The sequence below is a fragment of the Bos indicus genome, chromosome 14, assembly GCF_029378745.1.
Source record: "Bos indicus isolate NIAB-ARS_2022 breed Sahiwal x Tharparkar chromosome 14, NIAB-ARS_B.indTharparkar_mat_pri_1.0, whole genome shotgun sequence".
Classification (NCBI taxonomy): domain Eukaryota; kingdom Metazoa; phylum Chordata; class Mammalia; order Artiodactyla; family Bovidae; genus Bos; species Bos indicus.
In genome coordinates this window covers 81299069-81321108 of record NC_091773.1, presented here as the reverse complement: position 1 = coordinate 81321108, position 22040 = coordinate 81299069, and the positions used below count along the sequence as shown (strand labels likewise).

At 43.7% G+C, this 22040-nt stretch overlaps 1 protein-coding gene across 10 annotated transcripts in view; it reads left to right on the top strand.

The window, feature by feature from the left end:
- The window catches only part of ENPP2 (ectonucleotide pyrophosphatase/phosphodiesterase 2), a 136832-nt gene extending 119593 nt beyond the window's left edge, over positions 1 to 17239 (top strand). For 7 of the 10 annotated variants that reach the window (XM_070802978.1, XM_070802984.1, XM_070802981.1 and 4 more), the window contains 7 exons: positions 1 to 75; positions 1362 to 1498; positions 2614 to 2749; positions 3401 to 3478; positions 6957 to 7089; positions 8931 to 9087; positions 16639 to 17239. In XM_070802978.1, coding sequence (XP_070659079.1) covers positions 1 to 75; positions 1362 to 1498; positions 2614 to 2749; positions 3401 to 3478; positions 6957 to 7089; positions 8931 to 9087; positions 16639 to 16809 — 887 coding nt within the window. In that variant the 3' untranslated portion in view covers positions 16810 to 17239. The remainder of the gene's footprint in view (positions 76 to 1361; positions 1499 to 2613; positions 2750 to 3400; positions 3479 to 6956; positions 7090 to 8930; positions 9088 to 16638) is intronic. The other 3 variants (XM_070802982.1, XM_070802986.1, XM_070802977.1) reach the window with 1 other exon arrangement.
- Positions 17240 to 22040: the final 4801 nt, after the last annotated feature.

The following is a 22040-nucleotide window of genomic DNA, read 5'->3' as shown; positions in this document are numbered from 1 at the left end:
CTGAAACCAGGAAATTCAGAGGCAGCAAAAATGAAATCAAGGAAAACGTTAATGGAAATTTTGAACCTAGAAAAGGTTTGGTTTGAGTTTTGAAGGACAGTCTGACCTGGTTAATAACTGCTCCCAAGTACTACTGTTATGATTTGCAGGCTTTTTATGTGTTTGTTATATATTTCATTTATATAATATTTAGCCTATTATTTTCTAATTCTTAGGGGTGGGTCCCTAAATTCAGCAGCTTAACCAAGGCTTCTACATTTACTGCAGTGCTGATGAAGCCCAACTACCCTGAACAGGCTTGTGTTGTAACAGTGTGGGCTGTTTTGCCTCAAATCAGCAGTTCTGCTTGGGAGGGTCATGCAAAGTAATCTACAGAGTTTTCTCTGTTACTTGCGTAGAATGGTAATACTTTAATTAAAGCAACATGTATACATAATTTAATAAGTGATTGCCAGAAATGATTTTCTCTAATAGAAATCATAGCAAATTTTTTTTTTTGGTTATCACTTAGGGAATCGTGAATTGCCGAAGCCTCAGTCGCTAACTATTTTGATCTGTAGGACCCCAATTTCTAAGGGTCCATGGCAATTCTGACTTTGGCCTCTCTAAAATGGGCAGATCAAGCTTGAGGCAGTTATTGTGGGTGTGGCATGAAGGTTTGCCTGCTCATGTCCCGTCTTCTTCTCAGAAGATGAAGGTTTCAAACCTTTATTTTTCGTAAGAGGAATCTACCTTCTGGGGTCTTAAATGAGTTCTTTGCTAACTGACAACCTTCCTTTTGTATTCAAAGGACCCTCTTGAACGCCACTTATTTTATCTATACATGTTCCTTTAAGTTCTTACCTAAAGGGTTTTCCTACGTGTCACAAAGCTACTTACTTTAAACGCTCATTACTGCTCACTTTTTATGCTGAAATAATGCATATTTGAGTTGCAGTTTACAAATAATGATCAAAGAGTGCCTTTCTCTTAATTAAATCGTTGGTTAATTTGATAAGCCTTTCAGGGTCAAAGGAATTAATTCTATAAAAATACAACTGTCTTGACTTCCCATTCAGCTGAATCACTTCACAATTTTCTTTCCCATGTGGATTAAAATTCTTTACAACTGGAAAATAATTATTAAAATAAATATGGCATTTGAATTACAGTTTTGGTGACTGGAAGCCTTGACCCATGCGTAGGTGATCAAATAAACCACCAAAGTGATAGGAACACTAACCGGATTAAATTAAGGAGAAGGAACTACATTATTAATAGTAAGCAAGCAAATGTTGGACAACTTGACTCTCTTCATTTGAGTCTTTAACATTTGATGTACATTTTAATCTGTATTTAAGACATTATTTTTTCTCTCCTAGAGAGACATCTCCTCTATGGACGGCCTGCCGTGCTCTATCGGACTAGATATGATATCTTATATCACACTGACTTTGAAAGCGGTTATAGTGAAATATTTCTAATGCCACTCTGGACATCATACACTGTTTCCAAACAGGTCATTGAGAACATTGGGTTTCATGTTCTTCATGTCATTACGCTCCGTGCCTTAATAGAATGATTGCTGGCGGAACAGAATTTTGTTTTAGAAAAGACTTTAATTTTTCCTGATGAAAGAAATCCTACATTGGGTCTATTGTAAAATATTTTGAATTAGGCTTTCTGCCATGTTCTAACTTCACGGTAATATGTAAAATGGCATAGCATACTAATTCTGTTAGTTTCTTTGACTGTGCTTGTCATGCCCCAGTAGTTTCAGAAGCTATCAAGATTTGGCTGTGAGTTTTAATAGACTTATTATTTAGAGCAGTTTTAGGTTCACAGCAAAACTGAATGGAAAGGACAGAGATTTCCCATATACCCACAGCTCCACACATCACAGCCTGACCCACTAACATCTTTTTTTTTTTTTTTTTAATGAAGGTTTGTTTTATGTTGGGGTTTCAGTTTTGGTAAAGATGAGATAGTTCGGTTTATATCAGAAATTAGAAAAATTTATTACAGTTGAGATATGTTTCTAATTTCTGAATACAAAGGACTACTTCAACTGCCCCAAACATAGCTTCTTGTTATTTGTACTCGGGCACATACAATACATAAACAGTTATTTTTTTTAAATAGGAGATATGTCTATATTATTCCTGAGAATATTATTTTTTAAGCTGTCTTCTGTGGAATCTCATTAATTATGTCAACAGTGAGATTTCTGCCTTCTGTATTATTGTTTTACCTAAGACTGATAAGAGAGTTCTGCTAGTAGAAAAAGAGTTTGAAAATTACTAGCTTAATGCATTTGAAAGTGAGATCTTTTTTTTTTTTTTAAGAGTATATTTTTCTTTTTTTGGCCAAGTGGCACGTGGGATCTTAGTTCCCTGACCAGGTATTGAACCTCACCCTCTGAGTTAGAAGTATGGAGTCTTAGCCACTGGACTGCCAAGGAAGTCCTCTCTTTTTTGTTTATTTAAAGAGGGACTATCAGAGTATAAGCTATAGTAACAGCTAATGGGGGTCTGGCTTTGGCTGTTTGGAACCAAGCAGTCTGGTTCAGTGCCCCTGTTGGTCTGATACTATCTCCCCCACGGCTTTGCTGACGACCTGTGACTCACCGTTCAGGCTGACGTCTCTGACATCCCTGCACACCTGACCAACTGTGTCCGGCCCGACGTCCGCGTTTCTCCGAGTTTCAGTCAGAGCTGTTTGGCCTACAAAAATGATAAACAGATGTCCTATGGATTCCTCTTTCCTCCCTGTAAGTTACAGAAGACCAGGATCTAACCATTCTAGAGGGGTGTTATTTTGTGGAGTCTGGCGTGTGCAACTTGGTATTTAGGATTTCGGTGGTTTTTAGAGGGGTGCTCAAGAGGTTGAGGAGATGAATTTCTCTGGGAGCCTTCCAAAAGCAGCCAGAAAAAGAGACCAGCTTTCACAAATCCTATTCCCGGGGAGTTCTAAAGTGCAAGGGAACATTCAGTGTGTCTCCTGACATCATTAAATGAGAATCTAAAAGTGAAATAGGAAATTAATAAGACATTAATCTTTTAAATAATACTATAGATGTGATCTCTTAATACATGAAGCCCTTTAATTATCTCTCATTACCTTGATGACATTTTTTAAAGTCCAAATTACACCGGTAAAGTCAAGGAACTCTTTTACATAATACTTAGTAGACCCAAGATTAGGTTGGAAGCAAAAGAACATGAAAATTTTATTTAAGAACGAGTGAGTGAAGAAGAGAGGTGGAGTGGGAAGAGAAGTAGGCGATGGCACATAAGAGGGGTAAGTGGAAATGAAAGAGCAGGTCCAGTCATCGCATGTTATTTGGGTCATTTTACAAGATTACTTTTTTTTATTGATGTCGATTTTAGTGTGTAATAGTATTTGTTTTCCTAATGTTTAGATCTGAGCTCGTCCCCAGAAGCTAAATATGATGCATTCCTTGTAACCAATATGGTTCCAATGTATCCTGCTTTTAAACGTAAGTCCAATATTTACCTAGTAGATTATTATTTGTGGGAAGAAATGTTTCTAAATTTACCACTTACCTTTCCTACCTCTATATTCATTTTAATAACTTTCATGTGTTTAGCCTTTATTATTTTCAGCAGCCTTTAATGTAAATTCTCTACTGCTAATCCAAATTATGAATCTGTGAGGGAGCTTGATGGATTATTATTTAGCCCTTGTTTATAGTTAAGAAATTAAAGTCACAAGAAGTGACTCGGGTCATGAATGGTAGAAGCTAAGCTAAACAAAGTTTGTGCTTCTAGTCTGTTGTTCTCCGTATTTCAATGCTCACGCTATACGTGGTTTAGAGAGTCTTCTCTGTATTTTGGATGCTATCTAACATTTAATAGCATCTGTATTTATTAAATGTTATAGTAAAAGCCATTAACAATCCTTCCTTTAGGGGAATGGTGATGATGTAGTCTGAATATTGATCCTGAAACCTAGCAAGACTTAATGAGTCTTCTGAATCATCAGAGTATAAATTCAGCTGGTTTTAGGGCTGTGTAAATTATATACACTCATAATTTCTTTCTATACAATATAAATATTTGTGAGTGATAGTGATGAAATGAATGGCGTAAGCATGGTGAGCTCTGGCTCCCAAACTGAGTTCTGGTCCCTGGAGTGTGACCACTGCCTGTGTGATCATAGAAATGCCATTTCGCCTCTCATTTGTAAAATGATAAGATTTGATTGCATGACTTCTATGGCTTATATGGATTTGTAACTTAATTGTCCAATGAACAAAATAATCCATTTTCTATTTCTGATAACAAAGAATTTATTCATTTGCCCATCCATCTATCCATTCATCTATCTTCCTTCCATCCATCCATCCGTCCATTCATTTTCCAACCATCCATTTATCCATCCAACCATCCATTTATCCATCTTCCTTCCATCTACCATGCATGCATGCATCCATCCATCCATGTCTTCAAAGACAGAGAAGGCATTGTGGAGTAGACTTGACCTCCCTTTATTTCATTTACAGCAAGCAGACCTGGATGCTTCTAGGAAGGGTGGGAAAGGAAAACATTTCTACATAATTTTACTTAGTAAAGGAGCATTGGGCTGTGTTACATGACTCTGAGGACTAAAATACAATTTCAGAACAGAAACATGAGATGGTGCAGTGTCATCTACAGGGCCAAGCCTCCTCAACTTGACATCAGTGAAATGGCCAGCATGGTTTAGAGAAAAAAATGTTTATTTGATGTCCTCACTTAGTAAATAAGGGCTTATTCAAAGGTAGAATCTGTTGCATATGAGTGAAAATTTAAAGTATGCTTTTAAAAGGAGGTTTCCTGGTTTGTTCTCAGGCCCAGTGGAGAAATGTTTCATAAACTCACGTAAATCCATTTGTCATAATATTACATGGAATGCAGCTGCATTGAGTTTCCACAAATCTGGGTTTCCTGGATTTCTTTCTTCTTTGCTGATGCCTTTTTGACCAAGCAGCAATAAAGGAAACACACACACGGTCCCACCCTGAGGCTGGTGTGGCCAGAGGCCCTTCACAGAGGGCCCGCTGTTCTTCAGTGGGGATGGCTTTTCACAGGCCACATTTCTGCGGGTTTGGCCTTTTGACTGTTCCCATTGTTATTTCTTTCCCTCTGTGCCTCTCCAATTTTTATGCTTAAGTTAACATTTGAACTTCTCCCCCACTGTCCTCCCTTCTTTATTGCAAATAATTATCCGTGGTGTTTTGGCTCTGGTGGCTGCTCTGTCCTTCTCATTTAGAATAGAGGATCATCAGCAGTTGAAACCCCATGGGAAAAATGCCCAAGTATTTTTTAATTAGAGGAGGTAAGAAATGATAACAGCCTGGACCTCATAACCCCCATGTATCAGGTTGGCCAACAAGTTCGAGTTTGTCAATCACATCGTACAGAAAAACCTGAATGAGTCCTTTGACCACCCAATAGCGTCGAGTGCAGTAAGTCACATCTAACATTTTGGAGCCAGCTTCTCTGGTTTGCGTTGCCTGTCCTCTCTTGCCTTTTCTCTTCTCCCTTCCACCCCTGTCCTTCCCCAGCGATCGACTGTAGTGGAATTGGAGCTAGCCTGGACAGGAAAGTCTTCTCTAGAGGATGACCATGAAACTGAGAAATGCAGAGTGGAGGAGACACCCGGGAATCACAGACCAAGGGCGAGTTTTCCAGATAGAGGGAGGAGCATGTGTGGCGCCTTACTCTGAAGCACGTTCAGCAAGCAGGGGCAGAAGCCTGTAGCTGGGGGGAAGAATGGGAAGGAGAGCCACAGAGGGAGGCAGGGGCCACAGTGGAGAGCTGGGGGTTTATTCTAATTACGGGAGAAATCATCTGGAGTGTGAGAAAAGGGTGCTGGGGAGTGTGAGTCACTCTCCGATTCATGGTGTAAGAGGATCCGTCTGGCTGCTCCAGAGAATGGCCTCATACAGCCCTCGGGCCCCAGGGGACCAGTTTTGTGGAAGACAGTTTTTCTGTGATGGGAAGAGGATGGTTTGGGGGGATGATTCAAGTGCATTTCATGTATTGGGTGCTTTATTTCTGGTATGACATCAACTCCACATCAGATCATCAGGCATTAGATCTGGAGGTTGGGGACCCCTGAGCTACATGGAAAGAAGAGTTTCTCCCAGGGGGCCCAGGAAGTAGTCTTTTGTGGTAGCTCATGGCAGAGAAGATGGTGGCTTAGATCAGTGTGGACGCAGTGAGAATGGTGAGAAGTGGTCAGCTTTAGAAGACTGGGCTGTGTTTTGGAGGTCTCACTGACAGGAGTTTGCCACATGTGTATGAACAGAGCAGACAAGTCCAGGGTGAGTCCTAGGATTTTGACCCGAACATCTGAGAGCGAGTGCCACTGACTGTGATGGAGAAGCCAAGAGATGGAACAGGAGTGAAAAGGAGAATTAAGAACTCTGTTTGAATAATTTTTTGTTAGATATGATTATGAAGTCTTCAAATGCACAGTGAGATGGGTGGTTGGATATGTCTGGAGCTGCATGGAAAGGTTAGGGCTAGAGACATAAACTTGGGAATTACTCTACCTATGACATCGTGAAAGAAAAAAAAGCAGATTAAGGCCTTTTTTCAATTTTTCACAAACACTGTACTTCCTCCATTGCACAGCTATTCTGTCTTCCTGGAATGTTCTGTCTCTATCCCTTTGCTCAAAAAAACCCCCCTATCCTTCAGACCTCAGCCTAATAACCATCTCCTCTGCAAAGCCTTCCCTGACTGTTCACCTAGGTTAAACTCCTCTACCAATGAATGTCTCCATGTCTTTTCTGGTTCATAAATGATACACACACAGCTAGTGCTTTACGATGGATTGTTCTCAAGAATCACAACAGCTCTCTTGTCTCTTAACTTGTGATATGTGTCTTATTTAACACATCCTAGAGAGAATTTGACCAAAGCAAGGAGTTTTGTTCACAAAGAACTGATTTTGTCTTTGCACAGGCATCTGGAATTATTTCCAAAGGGTTCTGGTGAAGAAATACGCTTCAGAAAGAAATGGAGTTAATGTGATAAGTGGACCAATCTTTGACTATGACTACGATGGCTTACACGACACACAAGACAAAATCAAACAGTAAGCTTCTAAATTCCAAGATCTCACTCAAGAATATTTTTCAAATGTTCATGTACTGGAGAAGAGCTGATGCCCGTTAAGCCTGTTATTCTTCGAATCTCCTTGTGAATTCGTCAGTTCTTTTGGGCCTTTTATGAAACATGGCATTGGGGGTTGAAAGCAACAGGAACTTGTAGTAAATAAATGCACTTTTCAGCTCCATCAAAGAATATGTATCAAAAGATTAAATTTTTTCATTTATTCTTTAATAACTCTTGTGGAAATAATTTTCCCTTGTTTCCCTTATTTGGGGGGAGGGGACTTTTAAAATTCCTTAGGTTTTCTGAGTCAGTACATCTTAATAGGAAATTGCATACAAACTTTGATCAAATCTCATTTCTGTCCCTCTCTCTGGTGCTATTATGGATATAAAAGAATTAGGCATACTCTATTCATGAGGAACTCACAGTCTGGTGGAGAAGACAAGAAGTTATAAATACAACAAATTCATAATAGATCATCACTTAGTTTTATATATGCATGAAATAGAGTAACACAAAATATGCTGCTAAGTCACTTCAGTCGTGTCCGACTCTGTGCGACCCCATAGACGGCAGCCCACCAGGCTCCCCCGTCCCTGGGATTCTCCAGGCAAGAACACTGGAGTGGGTTGCCAGTTCCTTCTCCAGTGCATGAAAGTGAAAAGTGAAAGTGAAGTCGCTCACTCGTGTCCGACCCTCAGCGACCCCATGGACTGCAGCCCTCCAGGCTCCTCCGTCCATGGGATTTTCCAGGCAAGAGTACTGGAGTGGGGTGCCATTGCCTTCTCCAAGACAAAATATGAGAGGGTTTAATTGTGACTGGAAAGGCAGTAAGAACTATTTTATTACTTATCTATATGAAAAAAAATTAACATTTTGTCTAATTAACTATAAACCACAATTAAACACAAAATATGAGAGGGTTTAATTGTGATTTATAGTTAATTAGACAAAAATGTTAATTTTTTTCATATGGATAAGTAATGAAATAGATCTTACTGCCTTTCCAGTCATCCTAAGAGAAATTTTATCTTACTCATACATTTATTGATGGTTATTGTTATAGTTTTAAGCTCAAATTATATTATCAGCTTAATTGTAATTTCAGTATTTTGAAAATGATTAAAATGAAGATAAGAGAAAACTAAGTAAGGAATTATCACTTCCTATGCTGTGCTCTACTGGCAAAGATTATTTACGCTTAGCACTCAGTCCTTAGAATTTTCTTTAGTAAATGAGTTCTCTGTACCAAGTTCAGGCCCTCACTGTGGCTTGAAAGGGCTATTCTTCTCCGAGCTCCTGTGTTTTCTGCCTCTGGCCCATTTGATACAAACCTGTGAGAGTTATTCTCCTGAAATGTGGACCTCGCAATGGTGCTTCAAGCACGGAAGCTTTCAGTGGAGCATCACGGTCCGAACGCCACCGCGCTCGCGCTCAGAAGCCCCGCCCCCGCCGCGGAGCATCACGGTCCGAACGCCACAGCGCTCGCGCTCAGAAGCCCCGCCCTCCCACTGCGGGGCTTACCGACTCTCGCTGCCTCCATTGCCACTCCGTTGACCTGTCATTGTGTCCAGCCTCTGAGTCTGGGTTCAGGCGGTTTTCCTTTGTCTCGAGTATCTTTTCTGCTCTGCCAGGTTGAGAGAAAGGAGATATTGGGCATTGAAAACATTATATTCAAAGACAGAGAAGTGGGTAACGCTGTAAGTGAGAAAGCGACTCCCTTGGGAGGGATGTCCTGACAGTCGCTGGGGCAGCGTTCACTGACCACCCTTCACAAAGCGCTCTCCGTCAGCCCTAACTCGTCTTGCTTCCCCGTGCCAGGTACGTGGAGGGCAGCTCCGTCCCCGTGCCCACCCACTACTACAGCATCCTCACCAGCTGCCTGGACTTCACGCAGCCTGCCGACCGCTGCGACGGGCCGCTCTCCGTGTCCGCCTTCGTGCTGCCCCACAGGCCCGACAACGACGAGAGCTGCAACGTGAGTGCAGACATGGCGGCCCTCGAGGCTGCCGCTTCCGCTTCCGCCCGCGCTCCTTTATCTCACGCGCATTTCCTGCCCCATTTTCATTGCTTTAAAAGTCTCTATATTGTTATTGTTTTTTTTTAATTTACTTGTTTAATTTTATTTATTTTTTTAGGTTTTGTTCAGCAAGTACATAGGTACTTATTATTTATTACCATTATTATTATCCAAACTAGAACATTTCTGGAAGTGAAGGGAGGATGCTATGAAATAACAACTGCAGACAGCAGGGATGAGCCAAGCTTAAATGGGCGGCACAGTTTCACCCTGTGTGTAAGGCATAAGGGGAACTTGTTTAATTGTAGCTGGAGGATCATCGCTTCACAATGGTGTGACGGTTCTTCCGTGCGTCCGTGTGAGCCGGCCCTAAGCGCACACGGGTGTCCCCCCCCACCTCACCCCTCCCGGTGGTCACGGAGCCCCGGCTTCGGGTGCCCCGCGTCCCACATCACACTCCCTCTGGCGATCTGTTTTACGTTTGGTAATGTATATGTTTCAGTGCTATTCTCTCAAATCATCCCACCTTCTTCTGTTATTATTTTGTAATTGGAATATACGTGCTTTACAATGTTGTGTTCGTTTCCACTATACAATGAAGTGAATCAGCTATATGTATACGTATTAAATAAAACGGGACAAATGACTGTGCGTCAAGTTTATAACATAACTGCGCAGAGAAAAGAATTCAAATAAACTATATGTATTCTGACTGTAGGGCTTCCGACGTGGTGCTAGTGGTAAAGAACCCGCCTGCCAATGCAGGAGACATAAGAGACGCACGTTTTATCCCTGAGTCAGGAAGATCCCCTGGAGAAGGGTATGGCAGCCCACTCCGGTATTCCTGCCTGGAGAATCCCATGGACGCAGGAGCCTGGAGGGCTAGAGTGCATAGGGTTGCAAAGAGTCAGACACAGCTGAAGCGACTGAGCACACGTGCACTCTGACCATACTCCCTTAATGGGATACAGTTCAAGAACAAATAAAGCAAGCAAAGAAAATTTGAACTTTACACAGTAGATTTGGTGTTGCTAGTGATGTTGATATTTTAATTTTGAAAATTAAAAAAATGTACTGTTATAAAAAAGCAGTGTCCTTTGGGATTTGCTGACAGAATTCATCTTTGTGTCTTAAATTATATCCCCACCCTTGAACTAGAACACACTTATTATAAAACATTTGGACTATACAAATGGGGATACAAGTTGAGTCTTGGGAAAGGACCCAACAAAACTGCCAAACACTTGGGAACTCTGAGTCCTAATGGCATTTTATTTTTCAATGTAAGGGTATTGTGCATTTAATTAAGTTCTATTTCAGTGTTTGCTCTTGACAAATGATAAAAGTGCTCAAATGTCTTCAGTTTTGCAAAAGACAAATATATTTTGAAAACAGTGAAAAGCAGCACAACTTTGGTAGTTACTGAAATGAGGGAAGAGCAGCCAGGAGCTCATTATATCATTCGCTCTACTTTTGTGGATGTTTGAAAATTTCATTAATAAAAACTTCTTAATTTTTTTTGTGTTGGAGTACAGCCAATCACTCTGGAGAAGGAAATGGCAACCCACTCCAGTATTCTTGCCTGGAGAATCCCATGGACAGGAGATCCTGGTAGGTTATAGTGCACGGGGTTGCAGAGAGACCCAACTTAGTGACTAAAACGACAACAATAGCTAATTAACAAATGTGGAAGTTTCAGATGACGGCAAAGGGATTCATTTTGGGATATATATATATTTCCCCCCAAATTCCCCTACCATCTAGGCTGCCACATAACACTGAGCAGAGTTCCCTGTGCTACACAGTAGGAATTTGTTGGTTATCCATTTTTAAATATAGACACAAACACACAGGAATATATGCTCTACACATCAGACTTTGATTTACTACTAGTTGTAAGGGCAGGTGTAACAGGTCACCCCATTCTTAAATAGCACAGATGACTCGATTCACTTATTCCAACATGAAAGCTGGACGGCAGGATGAAAAAGGCCCAGGAAGGCAGACAGGAGCCATGCTGTGTGCGCCTGGCTCTGGTCTAATGCTGCGCTTGGGGGCAAATCGTGTGACCACTCCAGGTCTCTTTAATGTGATGGAAACCTTGTGCTTCAAGGTTGATTTTAGAGCAGTCCCTATGCTTTTGTTTATGGAAGGATCAGAGCTAAAATCTCCAGAAGAAAATTTTAGTCAACAGGCAGTGCTTCAATTCCTTAATTATTTATGTAAGGTACCCTGGGAGAAACCATGCTGTATTTAACATAGTCACCCTCCAGGCGGCCTTCCAGGGGAGAGCAAATGAAACAAGCACAGAGACTGCTTCACTAAAAGGCCAAGAGCCTTAAGAAGAGCTTCAAGACAGATTTTCAGCTTCGTGGACAAGGCAGTTTTGAGGCTAGGGCTTCAAGTATAGGTGAAGATTGAGGCTCTGACCATCCTAAACAAAAAAAAATGGATGCAGGAAAAACTAGAAATTTGAAATATGGCTTAAAAAAAAGCTAATTAAGTTTGCCCAGATTATTGGAAATGAAGATCATAGTGGGAGATAAGGTTTTAAATGTTGCGTAGAATCAAATTTGAAATAAACATCGTCAGGCCTTCCCTGCTGGTCTAATGGTTAAAACTCTGTGTTTCCAAAGCAGGGGGCCTGGTTTCCATCCCTCGTTGGGAAACTAAGATCCCACATTTCATGTGGCCAAAAATAATAATAATTAAAATAAAATAAAAATAGTCATAGCAGCCATAGTAGTAGTCGTTACCGTTGACTGAGTCCATGTTGACCATCCAGTACTGTGCAGTCTTGTCTCCTGTGTTATCTCTCATCATCTTATTACCCTATTAGGCGGGTGCGTATGGCCTCCTCCGCTTCCCCTTTTAGTAAGTCTTGAGAAACCTGTAGCTCATAAAGAAGTATGTAGCATGGTTATCTGGTTGCCTTCAACCTCGTGGGTAGAAGAGCAGAACTTTAGATTCAAGACTCTGTTTTCAAAAGCCCGTCCTCTTTCAAATCTGTCAGATTTCTATAGTGTAAGCTTGGAGCCTTAGCATTTTTTGCTTATTGCACTGACATTAGTGAAGTGAAAGATGGACTGTGTAGTCCATGGGATTCTCCAGGCCAGAACCCTGGAGTGGGTAGCCTTTCCCTTCTCCAGGGATCTTCCCAACCCAGGTCTCCTGCATTGCAGACTGATTCTTTACCAGCTGAGCCACAAAGATAACCACAAAAAATGTTTAGACATAAGAGCAATATTTTGGCCTCTGTTTTGGGAGATAAATTAGAATTGGAGGAAATGAAGCATGGTCCTCAAAGGGCTTTTGGCGGGGATTCCAAAGATTGAGGTAACAGAACTTGAACTGGGGTGTGGTCTTGGAAATTTCTAAAGGAAGGTGGAAGGCAGCAATATTGTATTGCAAGAATCAATAAGATCTTAGAAATAACTGGATGGGAGGTGGAGAAGCAAGGGAGTGTCAAGTGCAAGAGGAACTATCCTCAACTGATTGGCTTGACCTTCTCAATTCTGATTGTCTGCACCCCACAGGAGTAGCTAATGGTGTACCGGGGTGGGGGGGCGTGTAATACGTCTGGATCTGAACTTCAGTTTTACTGAAATATTGTTGTGGGGAGGTAACATTTTTTCAAAAAAGTAAACACATATTTTATGGGGTGAAATTCAAAATTGCCATACATGTTTAAGACAAGGCAGAGACTACAAAGACATTTTGGACTTAAGCCATGGAAGAGACACCTAAGTTCTTGAGGGAAAGGTTTTCACATTTTCCTGTCATTTGGGGAATTTGGTGATGGGGGAGCTTGAAAACATTATTCTGAACTCAGCTCAAAGGCAGATTTTTATTCTTCCCAATGTTATGTCTGACGATACCCACTGATGTCCCACATGTCTTCCTCCCTGCCCAGAGCTTAGAGGTGTTTCTTGTAGTGCTCATGGCCAGCATGCTTCTTACTGAAGAGCCCCCTGCCACATAGACAGCTGTCTGTGCTTTCTTTTATTTTGTTAAATTGAAGTAAAATTTCTTTACAATGCTGTTAGTTTCTGTTGTACAATGAAATTAACCAACCGTACATATTATAGCCCCTCCCTCTTGGACCATCCCTCCCATCCATCCAACCCTTCCAGGTCATCCCAGAGCACCGAGCTGTGCTCCCTGGGCTTTATAGCAGGTCCCCACTAGCTACCTACTTTACACATGGTAGCATATATATCGGAGAAGGCAATGGCACACCACTCTAGTACTCTTGCTTGGAAAATCCCATGGACCGAGGAGCCTGGTGGGCTGCAGTCAATGGGGTCACTAAGAGTCGGACACAACTGAGTGACTTCACTTTCACTTTTCACTTTCATGCATTGGAGAAGGAAATGGCAGCCCACTCCAGTGTTCTTGCCTGGAGAATCCCAGGGACGGGGGAGCCTGGTGGGCTGCTGTCTATGGGGTCGCACAGAGTCGGACACCACTGAAGCGACTTAGCAGCAGCAGCAGTGTATATATGTCAATCCCAACCTGCCACTTCGTCCCATCCTCCCCTTCGTGCCCCCGACTGGGTCCACATGTCCGTTCTCTACATCTGCATCTCTATTCTTGCCCTGGAAATAGGTTCATCTGTACCGTTTTTCTAGATTCCACGTATATGCATTAATAGACAATATTTGTTCTTCTCTTTCTGACTTCACTCTGTGTGACAGACTCTAGGTCCATCCACATATCTACAGATAACCCAGTTTCATTCTTTTTTCTGACTGAGCTATGTCCCATTGTATATACAGACCACATCTTTTTTTTCCATTCCTCTGTTAATGGGCATTTAGGTTGTTCCCATGAGCTGGGTTTGGTCAACAGTGCTGCAGTGAGCACAGGGGTACGCGTATCATTTTGAATTACATCCTTACTTTAAGGTCCACCTTAAAACTGCTGGGACTTGAATTCACGAGCTCGTTTGGGCGGAAGGCAGGTGAAGAATAAATGTCCATATCGAAAACAAAAAACAAACACGAAGCAAGTCCCTGGATTGTGCTTTCATTTGCATTAGTGTGTAAAGTTATTTATTTTTAAAGTTTTTCTTTTCCTCTCTTGGCTCACTTGAGCTTTTATTCGACTTTTATTAGTTTCGCATTTCATACTAGAGCCTCCTGCAGCAAATACTTCAGTGGGTTGCCGGCTAGCAAGGGGCAGAAGTCATTTTCTTCCTTGTATCGTAGCCCGGTATTTTGACTAATTGGAGGCTGGATTTTAGCCTGTGAGAACCAGAGGAGAATGCCTCTCAGATGAAATTGGCAAATCATTTCCCTAGGAAAGAAACAGCAAAAGACAGATTTTTCCCCAAATTCTTATAATCCCAGCTGGCCATTATTTAAATTAGGAAAAACCTTTTCACCCCTTGTCCACACATTCAAAAGACTGCGTTTACAAAGGAAACATTAAACTTACTGACCATTGAAAAATCAAATGAATGAGTCAAATATGAAAATTCTCCCAAAATATCTCTTCGTGCTTATTCTGCTTACTCTGAGGGGGTCCCGATCCACTTGGAGACCTCCTACTTCGTTAATTACATGGTCACACTGAGGACTGGTCAGTACCGTTGTGGGCAGAGTTATATTTAGGCCTGTCCTTTCCTATGAATCGCAGAGATCTTGGTCAGCCTGGGTGAGGAGGGTGAGGCGTGGAGGGTTAAAATCCTTATTTCCCCCAGCCTCCAAAGCAATTTCTTCCTGTTTCTTCCTTTTGCCGGGGATGGCCAGGCATCAGTTTCCTGAACCAACACCCTCCTGGACGTATTTAGCACTGGCATGAGCTGCCAGAGCGCCCTGTCCAGGCCCATGTGGGTTGGAGCTTTCCGAGAAAACCCAGTGCAGGTTCTTGGGCTTTGGTGTAGCTCACTGAGACTGCCTGCGGTGGAAGACTCGGGCGCAGGCGTGCCTGAGCTGTCTCAGTCCTGGGACATGCAGCTACCCTTCCACTTGTAGAAAGACTCTTGGCAGCCGTTGCAATTTGGGAATGAGATTATTTGCAAAGACCCTCCCGCCCCATCTCTTCTCTGAAGGTAGACATTTCCTCACATTCTCAAGGATCTCAGATCTCATTCTTTCTCTCAACTTCCCTCAAAAGTGAAAACTATTTTTTAAAAGTAAAGACTGCTTTGTGGGCATTATTTTTCTTTCTTTCTTCTTTCTTTGCTAATTAATCATTGATTTATTTGGCTGCACCAGGTCTTAGCTGTGGCATGTGGGATACGGTTCCCTGACCAGGGATCAAACCTGAGCCCCCTGCTCTGGGAGCGCAGAGTCTCAGCCACTGGACCACCAGGGAGGTCCCAGCTTTACTTTTTTCATTTCTCCTTAGATGTGAAATCGGAGAAGGCAATGGCACCCCACTCCAGTACTCTTGCCTGGAAAATCCCATGGATGGAGGAGCCTGGTGGGCTGAAGTCCATGGGGTCGCTGAGGGTCAGACATGACTGAGCGACTTCACTTTCACTTTTCACTTTCATGCATTGGAGAAGGAAATGGCAACCCACTCTGGTGTTCTTGCCTGGAGAATCCCAGGGATGGGGGAGCCTGGCGGGCTGCTGTCTCTGGGGTCGCACAGAGTCGGACACGACTGAAGCGACTTAGCAGCAGCAGTAGATGTGAAATAAATTATTTAGTGTGAGACATTTAAATGTCTTTCATCTTGAGTTTGGGCCAATGAGGCGATTCTTCACAAGCAGTTAAGACAGAGATTTCCTTTCTTCCCATCCTGGGAACACCCGTGATGGTTTTTTTCACTCTCACCCCCTTCTTCCTTCCTGTCCTTCCTCCTGCCCCGGGAGCTGCAGTAAACGTTATTCTTTTTGTGTACCAATGAAGAAAAGGAGGCCAGGAGTTTAGAGAGCTTGAGCGAGGTCTCCCAGGCAGGAAGGGGAACTGCATTTCCAACCCCAGCCTCTTGGGCCCCAAAGTGCTAGGTGTATTCACTGGGCGGCGCAATTGATACGAGTTGAGTCAAATGCATTGCAATCTCAATCCGTTGCAGCCTAATAGGTGACGTCATCAATCTAGCATGTTCTTCAGAAGCTCCAGGGGTGCACACACGTCATGTGCGTTGCGCACAAGCTCTGCACTCCCCGGGGGAGGCTCCAGTCCTCCTGCGCTGTGCTCCTTACTGCAATTCGACCTCGGGGGAGAGAGACAAATGACTGATTTCTCCAGGGCTTTGCGCTCTCCCTATCTTGACTTCTGTTCTGAGGACCCATTGAGTCAAATGTCCTCTTGCACCACACCTCTCTTTTATTCAGTCCAGCTAACTGCCGTTGAAAATGTTTACAGCCGAGGGCTGGTATTTGTGGTGTGTTGTGGCAGGGATGTGGGAGCTGCGGGGAATCCAAGGAGGAAGAAAACACCTTGGCTTTGGGTGCAGGAGTTCACAGAGGTCGTGTGTGGACTCAGAACAAACGGAGCGTTTGGAGAAACGCCTTTGGAAAACTCTGACTCTGATTGTCTTTCCTTTCTGTGGCAGAGCTCAGAGGACGAGTCGAAATGGGTGGAAGAGCTTCTCAAGATGCACACAGCGCGGGTGCGGGACATCGAGCATCTCACCAGCCTGGACTTCTTCCGCAAGACCAGCCGCAGCTACCCAGAAATTCTGACCCTAAAGACGTACCTGCAGACGTATGAGAGCGAGATCTAGCCTTCCGGTCCTCTCCGCTGCAGGCTTATCAACTGGTGTATATTTTTATATTGTTTTTGTATTTATTAATTTGAAACCAGGACATTAAAAAAAACGCTAGTATTTTAATCCTGTACCAAATCTGACATCTTACGCCTGAATGACTCCACTGTTTTCCTCTAATGCCTGATTTAGGTAGTCCTGTGTTTTGAGTAGAGCTTGTAATAATTACCGCAGCTTGCATTTTTAGTGGAAGCTTCTAAAGGGTGCTGCATATTCCATATTTGCATTGAGGAAATCTCAATCTTCCAATGCACAGTTGCTACATTTAATCCCGTACTGTATTAAAATACTGATTTTGTAAAGTTGCATTCATTTATTGTTAATTATGACAGACATATTTAAACCTTATAGGCCAATCTTAAATACAATAAATCACACATTCAGTTTTTTTTCCTGGTTTTATTTGGCCTTTGTTTCATATAAATTAGAGAGTTTGCTTCTAGTGTGTTTCATGCATGAAAAGGATACATTTCTTGTACTGGGCCCTCTTCCTAGTTGGATATAGTTTACGTAGACAAAGGGACGTCCTTAATAGTCCACCATGGTGGCTTGAATGAGGTAGAGGATGTATTGATACATATCTGTGGGATATCAGAAGGACAGAGGGAGAAGGGAACCAGAACTCCTGAATATCTTCTCACCTATCTACTTTAAAAAGTATTTTGAACGTTGGAAGAACAGGTTCTTTTGATCAAGTTGTTTCAAAGCTTTTATTGGACTTAAGTGAGAGTGTACTAAGCATATGTTCTGTATAAGTATCAACCTAAGAACCAGGAAGGATATAAAGAGAAATAAGACACTGAGATGATATACAGGCATAAAAGTATATTTTAACTAATCAAGGCAGAGAGTAATAAACGCTAAGTGAACAGTGTTAGGATAACACAATATGACAGAAGGGTTTGAATGATAGATGGGGTGATTTTTGATGGACCCAATTGTGGCCATAAATAATAATGAAGCACAAAGTGAGGAAGTCATTCAGAGACTTTCTTTCTGATTGTGTTATGGATAAAGATGCATCTCAGTACTGCCGTATTTTTAACAGTTAATAATATTCTCTAAAAAAATAAAAGAATAGCACGTTAAAATTTTCCTTTAAAAATAAATGTGCTTAAGGGAACTTCCCTACTGGTCCACTGGCTAAGACTCCTGCTCCCAATGCAGAGCGCCTGCGTTCCATCCTGGTCAGGGCACTAGATCCTCTGTGCCCAAACTAAAAGATAAGATGCCACCCGCCCCAACGAAGGTCGAAGGTCCTGCGTGCCACAGCCAAGACCAGGGGCAGCCAAAGAAATAAATACTAAAACCACTTGTTTGCTTAAGAAGGAAGTCTTTGTGTTAAGAAGTACATAACAGAAGCAGGACAGATGGTATACGGACAGTGTGGAGATGGGAAAAATCATGAAAGTGGTGTGAGAAAACTAATGCTTGGGAACGCAGCTACAGGAGTACACTGGAAGAGTGCCCTGGTAACACTGATGGCAGCTGTATTTATCCAGCAACCGCTATGTGCCACGCACATCTCTGGCCCTTGTAAGCTCAGGGACGATTTTATGGAAAAGCGAAGAGGTGGAGGTGGGGAGGGGCAAGGCTGGAACTGGGCTCTGGAGTTTGGGGTAAATAGGGTGGGAGTGAAACCATAGGTAATTATTACTCAAATCCATTTCACCTGCCTTCACAAATCAAGGTCATCAAAACACTTGCATGGCCTCCAAGTGGCACGTGGCCTAAACAATAAGATGTTTGCCCAGGTTGTTTCCCTGGAACTTGGAGTCAGCTGTGTCTAATTCGCGCTGAGACTGCGCAACACTGCGGTTAAGACGATAGGACCCCCAACCCTCCAACTGGGCATGCGCGAACGCCCACTCTCAGCGACCTTCCGACGTCACAGAGCCAGAAGTTCCCCTTGCAGTTCGTGCTCTGCGCCTCCGGGTTTTGAACGTGCAGAGGCCTGTGGCTTAGTCACAGCTGCACAGAGGATGTCTGTGAACCGTCATCCATCACCCCTCCCAGGGATCCTCCTGCTCCCCAAGCCCCAGACCACCCTGCCTCTTCAGTTTCTTATCCCATAAACACCCCAAGCTCCTTGCCTTCTGGGAGATGGATCTGACATGTCTCTTCACTTGGTTGCCTTTCAAATAAATCATCTCTCTGCTGTGTTACTGTGTCTCATCATTTTAACCTGCCGTCCATCAGACAGAACATATCTGGTTTGGCAACAGGAGTGTGGTAGAGATGAACTGGTGTATCACTTACTGTTCATTTAGCATCATGTCATGATTAATTGATCGTCTACGACATGCCAGGACCTATGCCTGCTGTTGAGGATGAAACTAAATATGCTCCTCACAGAATTTGCACGTTAGTGGGAGAACAAGAGCCATTCAAAAACCGCAGGACCTCGTTGTGATCCGTGCAGAGAATCAAACAGGTGCTGAGGGGCAAGGCGGTGGAAAGAGAAGCGGCTTCGATGACAATACAGCTAACACTTGAGGATGTGAAAAGCTGCCTCAAGAGCAGAGATAAGGAAGAGGCTGCCCAGCGACTGGGGAATTCTCGACCCGGAAGTACATGCCTCGGCCAGGTGCTCTTGCCTGAGAGGTCTCGCAACAGGAAAGGCTGATAAGGGATACGGTCCTGCCCCGAGAAGTCAGCCTGCAGACTTTGGGAGGGGCCCAAACAGGGCGAAGTCATCAGCCTTCCGGAGACCTTCTCATTGGAATCCATGAGATGGAGAAGGCACTGGCACCCCTCTCCAGTACTCTTGCCTGGAAAATTGTATGGACAGAGGAGCCTGGTGGGCTGCAGTCCATGGGGTCGCTGAGGGTCGGACACGACTGAGCGACTTCACGTTCACTTTTCACTTTCATGCACTGGAGAAGGAAATGGCAACCCACTCCAGTGTTCTTGCCTGGAGAATCCCAGGGACGGGGGAGCCTGGTGGGCTGCCATCTGTGGGGTCGCACAGAGTCAGACACGACTGACGCGACTTACAAGCAGCAAACAGAAGTCATCAGCCTTCCAGCGTCCTTCTCACTGGAATCCATGAGAAGGATGAACAACACACCTGCCGCCAAGAAGGACGCTGAGGCAGAACGATTGGCCAAAGACAACCGGAAGCTGCCCCCACTCCCGTAAAACCCCTGCCTGCAAGCCCCAGGGCAGAGCAGTTCTCCTGGTTCTCTCACCCTGCCGTTCTCCACCCGCGTGCCCCTTTCCAGTAAAATCTTTTGCATGGTCAGTGCGTGTGTCTCCTTGGAAAATGCACTTCTGAGCGTTAGACAGGAGCCCACTGTCAGGCCCTGGTGGGGGTCCCCCTTCCTGCAATACAAGGACTAGGGTGAGAAAGACTTTGGCATGTGTGAGGGTCTGAAAGAAAACAGGTGTGCCCAGACACGACGGTGGGGTTGTCAGGGAACGGGTCAGCAGATCCTTGTGGGGACCGTCTAGGGGTCTACGTGCAAGGAAGATAATTGAGAAGTCACAGGGGATGGCAGGGTATACGACAGGCTTCCATTTAAGATTCAGTATACTGGCCTGGATATGCCGTAATTCTATGGCCTCCTCTCAATGTCATTCCACAAAATGCAACTGATACTAGAGAGTCCACCCATTTAGGTGCAATAATTCTGCACTAATACTCCGAACGGCAAGATAGAAGGGTCCGTCCCATTTTGAAGAACTATTTGCTAGCTCCTTGCGTAGCTAGACTTGCACTTCCCCTCAGACTGAACTCTTCTCAAAATAGACTATACCTGAGGCTTTGGGGGTGAGCAGTTGGCAGATTTAGTTGAGCACTGCTCCTCTATTTTTAATCCTTAGGTCAAGCCTCCTTTCTCAGAAATAAACTGCATACCAACCAGCGTGCATTTCAGGTGAGCGGTTTTGCTGACAAACACATGTCATTCATTGGGGGTTATTTATGAAAGTCTCTGAATGGACAGGGACTCTGTTAAAATGAGGTCTGGAAGATTATTTTAAGTTGGAGGTATTTTTTAAATTTTTTTTTATTTTGAGACCTTGGTCCATTCATACTTTCATTGAGCAAGCTGCCAACTTCTTGCGAGCATGGTGGTCCTGTTTTAGCGGATAGCTTCAGAAACTGCCTCTCTAAAACGAGCTCACTGCAAACAGGGTGAACCAGGAAAGCGACCACAGAGTTTCTCAAGGGCAAAAACATTCTGAATTGTTCTTAAGAGAGCTGACTTTAAAAAAAAGAATCTCTGCACAAAAGCAGGGTTTGGTGTCCACTGGGTTTGCCCAGATTCCGGCCCGTTCCGCCTCGTCTGGGGAAGGGCTGCTGCGGACTGAGGATGTTCCTCCCTCCAGCTGTCTCTCTAGCTCTTTGCTGAGTCAGGTCGGGGCCGCCTTGTGGGTGGGAAGTGGTGAAGGCGACAGGAATTATCCCATGAGGGGAGGGATTGTCCGGGGCCGTGAGGAACAAGATCGAGCTGTTTGAGCTTGGAGATTGGGGTAAGCAGAGGGCTGCGACAGGGTCACCAGGAGCGTCAGGAGCTCCAACCTGGGTCGCATTTCTAGGAAGCATCTGTCCTTGATCCCTTCTGTCCCATCCATGTCCCCACCCCTGGCAGGACGTCTAGTTTCGGATGGAATGTGAAGGTGGACGTGGTGCCCTGGCCCTGTGAAGCTTTGCCGTCCGGCTCTTGGGAGCAGGCAAAGCTCCAATCCCTATGTGAGCTCTGGGCTCTGTTCCCACTAATTCCTTCACAGGGTTCTTTTCCTGCCTTTAGGTGGAAACTCAGGTGCTATTAATGTTCAGCTGAATACTTGAGACACTTGGCAGCGTTCTTTATGCGAAAATACCTAAGAAGTATTTTAACTTTAAAAGTCTTAAGGTATATTGGGTCATGCTCATGCATGCTAAGTGACTTCAGTTGTGTCTGACTCTCCATGACCCCATGGACTGTAGCCCACCAGGCTCCTCTGATCATGGGATTCTCCAGGCAAGAATACTGCAGGGGGTTGCCATGCCCTCCTCCAGGGCTAGTCCCTACCCAGGGTCAAGCCCAGGTCTCTTACGTCTTCTGTGTTGGCAAGCATGTTCTTTACCGCTAGCCCCGCCCTGGGAAGCCCATACTGGATCACACGTATGTGTTAAGATATAGTTACAGTGTAAAATGCCTTTAGTGAGAACAGTAATGAAGACTAACTCTACCTTAATATGG